Source organism: Globicephala melas, chromosome 2 (genome assembly GCF_963455315.2).
Source record: "Globicephala melas chromosome 2, mGloMel1.2, whole genome shotgun sequence".
NCBI classification, from domain to species: Eukaryota; Metazoa; Chordata; class Mammalia; order Artiodactyla; family Delphinidae; genus Globicephala; species Globicephala melas.
The window spans coordinates 95131419-95144692 of record NC_083315.2 but is presented as its reverse complement, the minus strand read 5'-3'; the positions used below and the strand labels follow the sequence as shown (position 1 = coordinate 95144692).

Below are 13274 nucleotides of genomic sequence, written 5' to 3'. Positions count from 1 at the left end.
ACAAGCATCCTATATTAATCTACTTCTTGCCTGTCTTCTTTGCCTCTTGCAGAATTCCTTCTGTGCTGAGACATAAAGAACCTGAGCTTCATTAAGTCCTGAGACCAGGTATGTGATTTCAGCTGGGAGGTTGTGGGTTTGAGTCCCCTCCTAAGCCAGAGATTGTGGATTCAAGTCCCATCTGAAGTGCAAATGGGTTCGAGTCCGAATCTGAGATGTGCAGTTTCAATTATATCCCTGAGGGATCAACTAACCTCGATTGTAATCAAAACGCGACCTGCCTGAGACCATACTCCTGAAGTCTATCTGGGCTCAAATGTGACCCAAGCTTGTAACAGACTCTTTTTTTTCCTCCTTGCAATGTGAATTTCCTGGGGGCAAATCTACCCCAGCTCTGAGGAACTCAATGGATTTGGAGCAGGTTATTAGCCATTCCGGCGATGAAAGGACATGAGACCAAAATTGATCTTCAGTGCTTTCTAAAGGAAAGATTTCAATGATGACATATTTAAGATCAATTAAAAATTAAGATGGAGTAACTGGGGTTCAGACATCCAAAATGGAGCCTGGTGGCCATTGTGGATATGGTTTCAGACATGGTCCTGCATCCCTGAGAACTTGAATTTTCTGAGCTGTATCAAACTCAAGGATACCACCATTCATTTTCAAAACAGTATCTGCCAGAGGCTGCCAGCTGCAACCTTATGGTCTCAAGGTCTCCCTCTGTGACTGTGCAACTATTTTGGACATCAACTAACCTTGCTTAACAAGCATCCTTACTTCTTGCCAGCTCCAATACTATTTCTTGACAAACAACTTCTGTAACTTTGTGGGTTTTGCCTATATAAGCCTCCCCCGTTTTGCAGTCAGGCAGAACACGGTTCAAGTGCTTCTTGAATCTGTGCTCCCTGGCTATAGTCCTCAGCTTGGCTTGAATAAAACTCTCTTCTATTCCTTAATATAGATTGTTTATTGATTATTTGTGTTGATAATAGCATGAGGTAGCACGATTTGGATATCCCATTGACCCAGCACCATGTATTGTAAAGACCTGAACTACAATGGTGATTTTGTCATACTCGAGTGACTGTGTAAGTGCAGCTATCTGTTCACTAGAGGAATTGGTCAATAAATTCTTCTTAATAATGTCCTTATTGATGATTGTTTTAAGGTAATGTTCTCTTAAAAAGCATTGCAAACTACTACATGTTTTTCTAGTTTCTGGAAATGTTTGTATAAGGTTGGTGTTATCTCTTTCTTAAGGGTTTGGGGAAATTCATCAGGAAAACACTTTGGGCTTGGAGTGTTCTTTGTGGGTGATGTCTAATTTGTCATTCAATTTCTTTAATAGATGTAGAACTTTTCATATTTTAAATTTTCCTTGTATCATTTTTGTTAAATTGTGTTTCTCAAGGAATTTATCAATTTCATCTAAATTTTCAAATTTATTGGCATAAAATTATTCATGACATCCTCTTACTGTCCATTGGTACTGACCAGTACCAATGTCCCCCTTTTCATTTCTCATATTGGTTATTTGCTTCTTCTTTTGTACTTATTTTTTCTTGATCAGTTTGGCTAAAGGTTTGTCAATACTATTATCCTTGCAAAAAGACTCAAATTTGGCTTCATTTCTTTATTGTATTTTCCCTCATTTCGTTGATGTCTACTCTTTATTATTTCTATCTTTTTGTTTCTTTGAATTTAATTGGTTTGCTTTTTGGCTTCTTGAGATTGATACTTAGATAATTAATTTTCAATCTTATCATTTCTAATATTTGCATTTAATGCTATATATTTTCTTTTAAGAATGGGTCTACCTGCATCTTTCACATGTTGATGTGGTATTTTTTATCACCATTCAGTTCAAAAATATTTTCTTATATCCATTTGTTGTTTAATTTAATCCCTAGTTTAATTCTAGTTTAATCTGATTATTTAGAAGTGCGTTGCTTAAATTCTGAACATCAAATATTTGGGGACTTTTTTAGTTTTCTTTTTTTCTTATTGATTCCTTGTTTAATTCTAATATGGTCAGAGAACATACTTTTTATGATTTCGGTCTTTGAAAGTGATGAAACTTACTTTCAGTTACAGTATAAAGTCAATTTTATAAATTACATACATGAACTTGAAAAAATTCATATTCTGAAGGTTTGGGGAGCAGTGATTCTTATATCACATTTGTAAATCATGTTTTCCAAGTCTTGTGTATGTCTATTGATTTCTTTCTCGTTTTTTTTTTTTTTTTTTTTTTTTTACTGCTTATTACATCAGTTAATGTGTTTAAAATCTTCCTTTGTGATTGTGGATTTGCCTATTTCTCCTTCAAGTTTGTTAAGTTTTTTATTTATATATTTTGAGGCTGGTTGGGTCCTATAACATTTAGGGTTGTTATAGCATTGTGTTGTCCTGACACATTTATCATTATGAAATGTCCTTATTGATGTCTCCTAAGGTTACTAAGAATAGTACTTTCTATGACTTCAACTCTTTGAGAGAGGCAGTAACCACTTAGAACATACATTCTCTGCCTTTGGTTTAGAGATGAATTCAAATACATTAAGCTGCAAATAATTTTATACTTAAGCCTGGGTATATGGTAGAGGAGTCATTATTGATATTTGTTCAAATTTATGTGTAAGCTTCCCTCAGGGGATTTTACAAATTTATTGGTAAGCTTTTAATTTGTAACAGTGATTTGGGAGGTGACAGCATTAGTGTCTTTAGTGCATTAGGGCCAGGGATGTTATGTATTCTGTGAGGCATGGGACAGTCCTTTACAAGGACCAATAGTTACTGTTTTGCACAACTTTAAATAGTTCATTTGGTTATTCATTTGGGTGATATAACTGTTAATAATTTTATGCTCTATGCTGACTCTTTTACATATGAACCCTAAAATATATTTTGTATTCTTTAGATAGACACTGAATTCTCCATAAATAGTACACAGAGGGACTACTGTGTTTTGTTTGTTTGGAGTTTTATGGAGAGTCAGTCACAATTTGGGGAAAGCACATCAGCTACCCTATTCTGCCCATGGAATTTTTGTTTTTTATACAACTCGCCTATATTTTGTCAGCAGTGCAACACATAGCCTGTATGTGTGTTGAAGAGGATTCTATAGATAGATGCAAGCATCTGATCACTTCATTGATCTTCTACATTTCATAATGAAACAATATTTTGTTATAAATTTCCTTCTCTATTTTTTCTTTAAAGTTGGAGCTTTGTTGTGTATATTCATTTAAAAATTATTTGTTTAGGTACATGATATTATGTACAACTTTAGCTCAAGATAATTAATATTTCATTTAGGGATTTTTGTTGTAAAAAGGGAAAGCCGGAATCTGATTGGTTGAGAACTTGGTAGAATCACGATGTTTGCTAAGACAACTCAAAGAAGTCTTTTTATTTCTACTATTTATTGTTATTATTATTTTTAAAAGTTAGCATTGTTACATAAGTTGGTTTTAGGCAGGAGAGCCAATTGCCTCCGGGCCGGGAACGTTTTGTCCCCCAGTGCCAGAGGCACGCCTAGGCAGTCCAGGTTGAGAGCCGGCCGGAACCTTGGCGCCGCGATGCCAGTTTCCGGCGGGCTCCTTAGAGCGCGGAACAGCTTTGGGCCGAAGGACCATGAGAGGGCCGGAACCGGGTCCCGAAGCTACGATGGAGGGGGACGTGCTTGACACTCTAGAGGCACTGGGGTGAGTAGTCCTGGGGCCGCCTTTCCCCCGAAAACGTAAGCTGTACCTCCGATGGCTGCCTCAGTCTCCTCCCCGTGGGCCTTCGCTGAGCTCTTGCCGCTCGGTGCAGGCCTCCGTCCCTGCCTCGCTGTCTCCGGCGCGGACAGAGTTAAGAGAGAGGCGGGAGAGAAATCCGCTTGGGGGGTGGAGCAGGCCCGGAGAGCTGGGGCGCTTGTCCCCCTCTTCCGAACTACTTGCTTCGGAACTCCGCAGCCGGGACCCGCGGCGAAGGCGCGGAGGGGCCCGGCTGGCAGCACTCCTGTGGGCAATTAGTTGCTGCCCCGCGGGTGGTATTATTGTTGACGCTCCGGGGGAGAGGCGCTGGAAGTCGGAGTGCAGCTGTTGACTGTTGTCTCCCACCTTGTACAACCTGTGGATTAATTAGGGCGCGGGAGCGAATCTCGTGCTTCCTTGACCCGAGAAAGGGGTTTTAGTTCAGTGCAAGTCCATTCATTTCACCGTTTCTTCCATTCATTAACAACATTAATTTAGTGTTAATCTGTATTCATTAATGCGTATTTATGTGCTAGGCCGAGGAGGAAGACAGTTTTCAGATTACTAGTAGGTTACCTAGTCGGGAACTATAAAGAGTCTACTGCTGTTTGCAATTCAGGGTGGTTAAGTGCTATGAGAGCTCCTGGAATGATGTTAATACTTGCAGGCATGGGTATCAATACATGCAAAATAGTCTCTCCTTCAGCCTCATCCTGTTTTTCTTCATAGCCCGGGGGTCCCAATCCCAAATTATCTTGTCCTGAACATTTATTTATTGTCTCTTGAACATCCACCCTCCCCACCCTCCACCCCCTAATACACAAAAGTCAGCTCCAGGAGAACAGGTACCTTACCTGTCTTGTTCCCCAAAACATCCTACAACCAGATCTGCTACAATAAATAGTGGTTGGATGAATGGGTAAGTAAATGAAGAAAAGTTCAAAGCAGAGAGTGCACAGAGGTAAGCATAGGGCCAGATAGTTGCAAGTCAAAAAAATACACATTAATTAAAGACATTGGAGCCATCTGTAAAATTGTGTGCCCTGCCACGTCTGGAGTTTCTTGGATAGGATAGGCTGTGCCTTTGCAGTACTGTCGTGAAGCTTGAACCACCCTCTCGCCCCCCTTTATTTTTCTTAAAACTGCACTTGCTCCTCTATTAATTGCTTCTTTGGGACCGTGATAGTACCTACTTTGCAGTGACTCATTGTTACAGAGCCTTGCACTTACTAGATCCTGAATAAATATTTGTCAAGTGAAAGAACAGAGCCAGTGATTATTTAGGGGGCATTTTTACTTCTGTGAAATCCCGTGGAAATTTTCACGGAACTTGGTTAAGGAAGTAACCAACACAAAAAGTTAAAATAATTAAAGTGTTTCGGACCCAAATGGTTTGAGCTCCCAAGTATTCCAGATAAAACTAGTGGGATTCTATAAATAGTTTTTGAAAAATGGGAAGTCAGTGCTTTTTTTTTTTCTTTCATTCTTTGAATTTGTTTATATTATAGGTGTTTTGAAAAATGAAGTTTGGTATAATCTTGGCTTTTATCAAGGAAAATTATTTCAGATTATTCACTATAGAAAGTAAAACAGTTTAGAACTGATTTAAAACATACTTTAGAACTGATTTTTCCTGGAATAATTAAGGACAAGATTTTGAAGTTTGAATTTTCCTATAATGATAATGAAAAGTGAAAAAAGTAATTGTTTATTTACAATATGTGTTGTAATTGAACATGCGTTTCAAAATCTCCATGTAGATTGTGAATAATGCATTTTCTGTTGTGATTAAAACATTTAGGATATCAGTGAAGGTACTTCAGTTTATCAGATAAAATAGGAAATTAAAGGGAGGAATTAAAAGGGAAAATCTATGTGAAAGAACAGTTTAGTGATGTAGTACGTTATAAACGAAAACAGTGTAGTAATAACTTAGTTTCCTAATCTGTGAAAGGAGCAGGCTGGATCAGATTTCAGAAGTCTCTTTCAGTTCTGACAATCTATGATTTTGTAGAACAGTGTATCTCAACCCTGGTAATACATCAAAATCATGTTTGGAGCTTGTAAAAAAAAATGTTTCAGTGTGGTATATACCACCAGCTGTGTGAAGCATGATCTTCAGGGGTGCGATATAGGCATGCATATTTTTAAAAAAGCTTCACAGCCTAGGTTGAGAACCACCATTGTGGAGGGAAATTTATTTCACATATTTACTGAGCACAGCTCTGTATTGGACGCTGTTCTGAGAAGTCATTGGTGAGCAAAACAGACTTGGTTCCTGTCCCAATGGAGCTTACAGTCTGGTGGAGAAAAAGACATGATCACACAAATATTTATAAACTAAAATAAGTGTTTCAAAGGAAAAGAACAGGGTGACATAATGTGGCAGGAGGACCTATGTAGTCTTAGGGGTTAGTGACAGATTACTGAGGAAGTGACATTTGAGTTGAAATAGGAAGGGTGAGTAGGAGTTAACTAGGTGAAGTTGGCTGGGAAAGGAGGACAAAGGTGTCCTTACAGTGAGGACAAAATATGAAAGACCTTAAAGTGGAAAGGATCTGCCATATTAGGAGAACTGGAAGGGGGCTGATGTAGCCGGAGGGCAGAGAGCAAGGACCAGTGTTAGAAGATTGGATCAGCGAGGAACAGGGCATGCAGCACCTTTCAGGCCATGTTGAGGATTTTGTTCTTTGTCATGACAGCAATACGACATGATTGAAGAATTTTAAATAAAAAAGGGAGTGATTAGATCAGGGGTCCCCAACCCCCCCGGGGCTGTGGGCCAGTAGTGGTCTGAGGCCTGTTAGGAACCAGGCTGCGCAGCAGGAGGTGAGCGTGGAGTGAGCGAAGCTTCATCTGCTGCTCCCCATGGCTCACATTACCGCCTGAACCAGCTCCCCTACTCCCCTCCCTCCGCCCCCTCTGTGGAAAAATTGTCTTCCACAAAACTGGTCCTTGGTGCCAAAAAGGTTGGGGACCGCTGGATTAGATGTCTAGTTTGAAAAGTTACCTCTGTCAGCAAGGTGGAAAATAGATTGGAGAATTAGTTAGTAGTCTAGGCAAGAAGTGATGGTTGCTCAGTGGCAGTGGATATAGAAAGAAGTATATTACTGGTCTCAGTGATTTGATTGGCTATTAGAGCTGAAGGAGATGACAGTATAAAGAATTCATTTCTTCAACAGGTATTTATTGAGCAACAAAATAAAATGATACACTTTGGAATCTCAATTGGACAGGGAAGAAAGTGAAGACAGCCGGAAGCTAGGAAATGCAGAGAATGTGGAGGGACCATAGGAACTGAGGTAGAGATGATATTAAGTGTGGTCAAAAGAGCAAGCTGGAAGGATAGATAGTAGGCTATGGTCAGGGAGTATTCAAATTAGTGATTTTGGAGGTGACGTAGTTCCAGGTGATGGCATGATCTGGGTGTGGCTTACTTATGTGCAGTGGCAAAGGTTGGAAAAGAGGAGGTTAGGGAATTGAGAGCTCAGGGTATTGGAAAGGGTATCCATACGGACTTCGAAGAAACTCAGTATAATTGAAAAAAAATAGGAATGGAGAGGAAAAACTGAGCACAGGGAATGTTGAAGAGTGTCCAAGAGATTGACAGGTGAAAACCACGAGAGAAAGAGGGTGGCATATCTGACTGGCCTGAGCCTGGAGAGAGCGGGAGATATTTATAAGATAATGAGGGAGTCGATCAAAAAATGGGCAGAAGATCTAAATAGACATTTCTCCAAAGAAGATATACAGATGGCCAAAAAGCACATGAAAAGATGCTCAACATCTCTAATTATTAGAGAAATGCAAATCAAAACTACCATCACCTCACACTGGTCAGAATGACCATCTTCAAAAAGTCTACAAACAATAAATGCTGGAGAGGGTGTGGAGAAAAGGAAACCCTCCTTGACACTGTTGGTGGGAATGTAAATTGGTGCAGCCACTATGGAGAACAGTATGGAGGTTCCTTAAAAAACTAAAAGTAGAACTACCATATGAGCCTGCAGTCCCACTCCTGGGCATACATCTGGAGAAAACCATAATTTGAAAAAATACATGCACTCCAATGTTCATTGCAGCACTATTTATAATAGCCAAGACATGGAAGCAACCTAAATGTCCATCAACAGAGGAATGGATAAAGAAGATGTGGTGTATTTATACAGTGGAATATTAGTCATAAAAAAGAATGAAATAATGCCATTTGCAGCAACATGGATGGACTTAGAGATTATCATACTAAATGAAGTAAGCCAGAGAAAGACAAATATCATATAATATCACTTATACGTGGAATCTAAAAAAAGAATGTTACAAAAATGAACTTATATACAAAACAGAAATAGACCCACAGGACATAGAAAACAAACTTACGGTTACCAAAGAGGAAAGGGTGTGGGTGGGGAGGGATAAATTAGGAGTTTGGGATTAACATATACATGCTACTGTATATAAAATAGATAAACAAGGACCTACTGTATAGCTCAGGGAACTATACTCAGTATTTTTTAATAACCTATAAGGGAAAAGAGTCTGAAAAAATAGATATATATGTACGTATAACTGAATCACTTTGCTGTGCATCTGAAACTAACACAACATTGTAAATCAACTATATTTCAATTAAAAAAAAAAGATAATGGGAGAGCAGTGGTATGGATGCTGTATTCAGAAGCAAGGAGGACAAAAACCCCACCATTTGACCGTCAGGCACTTGAGAGTAAAATACCCAAAGCTAGAGGCAGTAGGGATAAATCTTTCTGACAAGACATTGACAGAATAGGAGAGTTGTTTTTTATGGATGGAACATATGGAAGAGTTTGAGAAGCAGGCAGAAGTGGAGAGCTGGATCAGAGGCAAGCCAGTAGGGTGGGTAAATGACAGGGGGAAAGAAAGGGTCTAATATTTTATATGTTGACCGATGAAAATAGAAAACAGAAAGTAAGTTAGACCCCAGCTGTGTCTTTGTGAAGGTTTACCAATGGCCCTACTGGACTGAAGGTTTGGTTCACCCAGCTTAGAGCAGTGTCAGATCAGCAACTATGGTTCAAGTGTGCATGGCTCTGGGGGAGTCTAGGCCTAGGGGAGGTGTCCCCAGTTACTACTAAGTTATTACTCTTCGGAGTTACTCTTTGGAGTAAGAGTAGCACTTTCCTAATTCAATAAGAATTTATAGAACAAACTAAGCATGATAATAATACCTATCTTATAGGATATTGTGACAATTAAATAAGGTAATATACATACAGCACATAGCACTGGCCTAAGATTAGTTTATAAATGTTAGTTGCTATATGATTATGTTTGTTATTAGATATTCAGGTTTGTTAAATGCATTTCTTTTTTCTTTTTACCTATTTTGAGGAACTGAGGCATTAAAGCTTGCGTATTCAGGTTTTAGTATTTTTGGTGATTTAGTAAATTTTTGCTGAATTTTAAAATTGGCATTTCAGTAAAAATAACTTACCAATAATATGAATTAGTTACATTTTTTCAGGAGCTTATGATTATTGCTTTATTGCAGAAGTGAAAGCAAGTAGGGGGAATAAGATATTTACTGTTAAGTCTCAGTGAGAGGTGCTGTAAGATATGGTAGAAAGGTAATACAGGGGAACCAGTCTTGGTTGGAGGAGCAGAGACTGGTCTAGTCCCAGCTGTCTTTACCTGGCTGCATTACCTGGCCAGGTTATTTACTTTGTTTCCTTATTAGTGTAGACAGAAGTTTGAGTTCACATGGAGCATTTGGGGTCAAATCTGGATTTAAATCAGTGTCGTCATTTATCTTCTGATATTATCTTCTGGTCCTACAGAATTAGGATAATAATAACTTCAAATCATTGCTGTAAAGAGTAGATGAATTGGAATATTCATCTGGCCTGCTACTTAAGGCAGGTATCCTAACCTTGTTGAGCCTTAATTTCTTATCTGCAAAAATGGGGCTTTGAAACTACTCACCCTTCGTGAAATATGACCAGAGAATTTAGAGAAAAAGAAACACAAATGGCCTTTAAACATATCAAAAGATGTACAGTCGTGCCATAAGAGAAATGTAAATTAAAACTATACTGAGATACCAGATGGTCAAAAATCCAGATGTTTGACATGAGTCAAATGTTTGGTAAGTTATGGGTAATGGATACTCTTCTACTTTAGTGGTACAACCCCTGTATAGGCAAATTTAACATTATCCAGCAAAGTTGGATAGCCATTTACCCTTTGATCCAGTGATCCTACCTCTAGAAATCTATTCCAGATATACACTGACAAAAATTTGCCCAATTTTTTTTAATAGCAAAGCATTACAAAAAACCAAAATGTCCTTCAGTGGGGGCATAGCAAATAAAATATGGTATATCCAGACAGTGGATACAACTATAAAAATGTTTGAATAGTATCTCTACAGATCTCTAGTATATATAAATATGTGTCTGTGCATGTGTATGTTTAAAAAAAGGAATAGAACAGTAGATAATAGGCTGCCTTTTATCTAAAAAAGATGCATTTATATATATATATATAGTGTGTATATATATGTTTATATTTTAAAACATTATGGTTTGACAACCCCAAACTAATAAATACGGTTTCCTATGAGGAAGGGAGGAAACAGAGTACTAGATGGAACAGTATTAAGATTGCAAGCTAGAATTGTCTGAATGTACCTTGTTTTGTTTTAGACTTTGAAATCGTATAAATGTTTTACATAATTGTAAAGCAAAATTAAAATGAAATCAAAACAAAAAAAGAGAGACAAATCCCTAAAAATTAAAAGCAAAATGAAAAAAATACCTATCAGTGTATTGAGTAGGAGGTTTAATCACATGGAAAGGAATTGTTTTTCCATACATCCTTACTGGAATCTATCCTAATGATAAAAATATAAATTGTTTTCATTAATTTTATTTTTAGTAATAATGCTGTTTTTTCTATTCTGAAACTATGTAATTTATGTTATTTTTATATTTACTAGGATTCTGTAAATGTCATAAAAAAACAGAATTTTCATTGTAAGAGAAAAATAGATAAAAATGTAAAACAAAATAGGTAAAAACCCTATAATTCTAAATTTGAACTGGAAATAGCAGTGTGAACTCCTGATATAATTTCTTTTAAAAAGGTACAGATACAGTGATTAACCTTTACGACCAGATTGTGTATTCTAAATACCATTGAAGAGAATCAGGGCATCTTGGAGAAATGGCTGATTACAGGTATAGGGGAGGAACATATTGTCATAGAAAGCAAGGAAAATATTCAAAGAATAATGGGGACAAATCAAAGGACTCATTGAGTAACATGAATGTGCTCCCACTAATCAGAGATAGGACAATTTGAGTATCAAAAGAAAAGTAAATGCAATGGATTAAAACCCATCAACTGTGCTAAAACTTACAAGTTTAATAATGTGGGGGAAAAAAGGCTCAGTTACAGAAAGAACAGTAAAAGTAGAAAACTGGTATCAAATTCAATTAAGGTAATATATAAAAATGGTTTGAAAATTTAAGGTTCTATTCAAATACACTTTGTAGCAGTGTTTAAAAGTATAAAATTATAAAAGAAATGGTTAAGGTTAAAATCTCATATGTCCTCAGTTTTAATTTTTTTAATTTAAATTTGCATCTGTTCTTTTTTCACTATATTGCCTTTTTCTTATTCTTGTAAGAATAAGAAAAGTTATAGTTATTAGACTCTATTCTATTTGATTGTTATATGTAATATTTATCTTAAAATTGGTTGATAATTTTACTAAAAAATTTTAAAACAAAGTCAAATGTTAATTATATAGAGCAGAAATCAGCAAACTATTTCTGTAACAGACCAGATAGTAAAAATTTTAGGCTTTACTGGTCACACTGTCTCTGTCACAAATACAGGAAAACAGCCAGAGAGAGTTTGTAAATGGGTACAGTTGTTGGCTGTGTTCCAGTAATATTTTATTTACAAAGACAGGCAGCAGACGTTGATTAAAAAGTATTAGGTGTATTAGGGTTTTGTTTGTTTGTTTGTTTTAACCTTTTATATCTTCCTTTCTAGGTATAAGGGACCACTGTTAGAAGAGCAAGCCCTTATAAAGGCAGCAGAGGGTGGACTATCTTCACCTGAATTTTCAGAGCTCTGTGTTTGGTTAGGCTCTCAAATAAAATCATTGTGCAACTTGGAAGAAAGTATCACTTCAGCTGGTATTGCTATTGAGTTTTATTTACTTTTCTGTTTACTAGTAAAATGAAATGATAGGTTATGATTTACAGTTTTATCTATAATGTGCTCACTGTACAAAGAAAAGTCATTACTACAAACAACTTCAATATGTGATTTAAATATCTTTGGATTAAATTTTATATTGACTAATCCAAAATTGGTTCTTAAATTTATATAAAATTATAAAAAATTATTTATCTGCTGTCTTGAACTTAGTATTGTTCTTTAGAAAAAGAAGAGTCTGAATTTGGTTATTTAAAAAGTTTAAGTTTTGAATACTGCTTATTTTGAATTAAGGTGTTTTTTTCCCCTAAAGTATGCATATATTTAATCCCTAATTTAAGTTGTATTACCAAACCTATAACTCAGGACGTGGATTCACATAGGAATACGTTTATAAAAAACTCCTGTACTAGCTCACAAGGTTTATTTAATTCACTACTGTATTGGTAGCTGGAGTTCTTGTGGGTCTTTGATTGGTAGAATTTCAGACATGTAATAAAATGAAAAATAAAATTTGTGGGGACATTTGCTAGGAGACCAGTAGCCTTCCCTTCTGATGCTGTCCTTACTTTTAAATTGTTTTTTTCCTTGCCAAATCTAATAGAATTCACTTGAAGCTAAGTAAAATAAGCTGAATTCAGAACTTATGACACAAGTTCCCACATAATTAGATGATGAAAGAAAGATAAGCGCTGAGGCTTAATTTGATGATAGCATTTATTATCCAAATCCATAGAAATACAATAGAAATGGATCATTTGCTCTGAAGCCAATTAATAATTATAGCCATAATAATGCTTTTAATATTTCAGTTACTAACATAAAATATTTCCATTTTATCTGCTTTTATGGAAAGCCCATTGGAAGATATCAGAGATTTAAATATAAAAATATTTATAATTTCATGATTAGATACTTATGTTCTTGAATTTAAGTGTTGCTTTCCATATGTAGAAATATGTTTTGGTTACTTTGACCTAAGCTTTTGGTGTCACACATTTAAGGATTTAATGTCAAAGTGAAAATTTGGAATTGAATATAAAATTAAAATCAACTAGTGGTAGATTTGATAGTATCAGATTACATGGTAAATATTTAGTAAATGTTTTATACCTTTTCTTGTTTAAAGGGAAAGATGATCTAGAAAGCTTCCAGCTTGAGATAAGTGGCTTTTTAAAAGAAATGGCATGTCCATATTCTGTACTCGTATCAGGAGATATTAAAGACCGTTTAAAAAAGAAGGATGACTGTTTGAAACTTCTATGTAAGTTATGTTTCTTTGAACAATTTAAATGCATGTGTTTAATCTGGTTTGTGTTATTTTCA

General features: G+C 36.3%; 1 protein-coding gene across 1 annotated transcript in view; it reads left to right on the top strand.

Annotated features, from left to right (window-relative positions):
• The first annotated feature begins 3578 nt into the window (after positions 1-3578).
• The window catches only part of FAM98B (family with sequence similarity 98 member B), a 37056-nt gene continuing 27360 nt past the window's right edge, over positions 3579-13274 (top strand). The window contains exons 1-3 of the mRNA XM_030843089.3: positions 3579-3710; positions 11781-11926; positions 13078-13212. Of these exons, the coding sequence (XP_030698949.2) occupies positions 3640-3710; positions 11781-11926; positions 13078-13212 (352 nt within the window). The 5' untranslated portion in view covers positions 3579-3639. The remainder of the gene's footprint in view (positions 3711-11780; positions 11927-13077; positions 13213-13274) is intronic.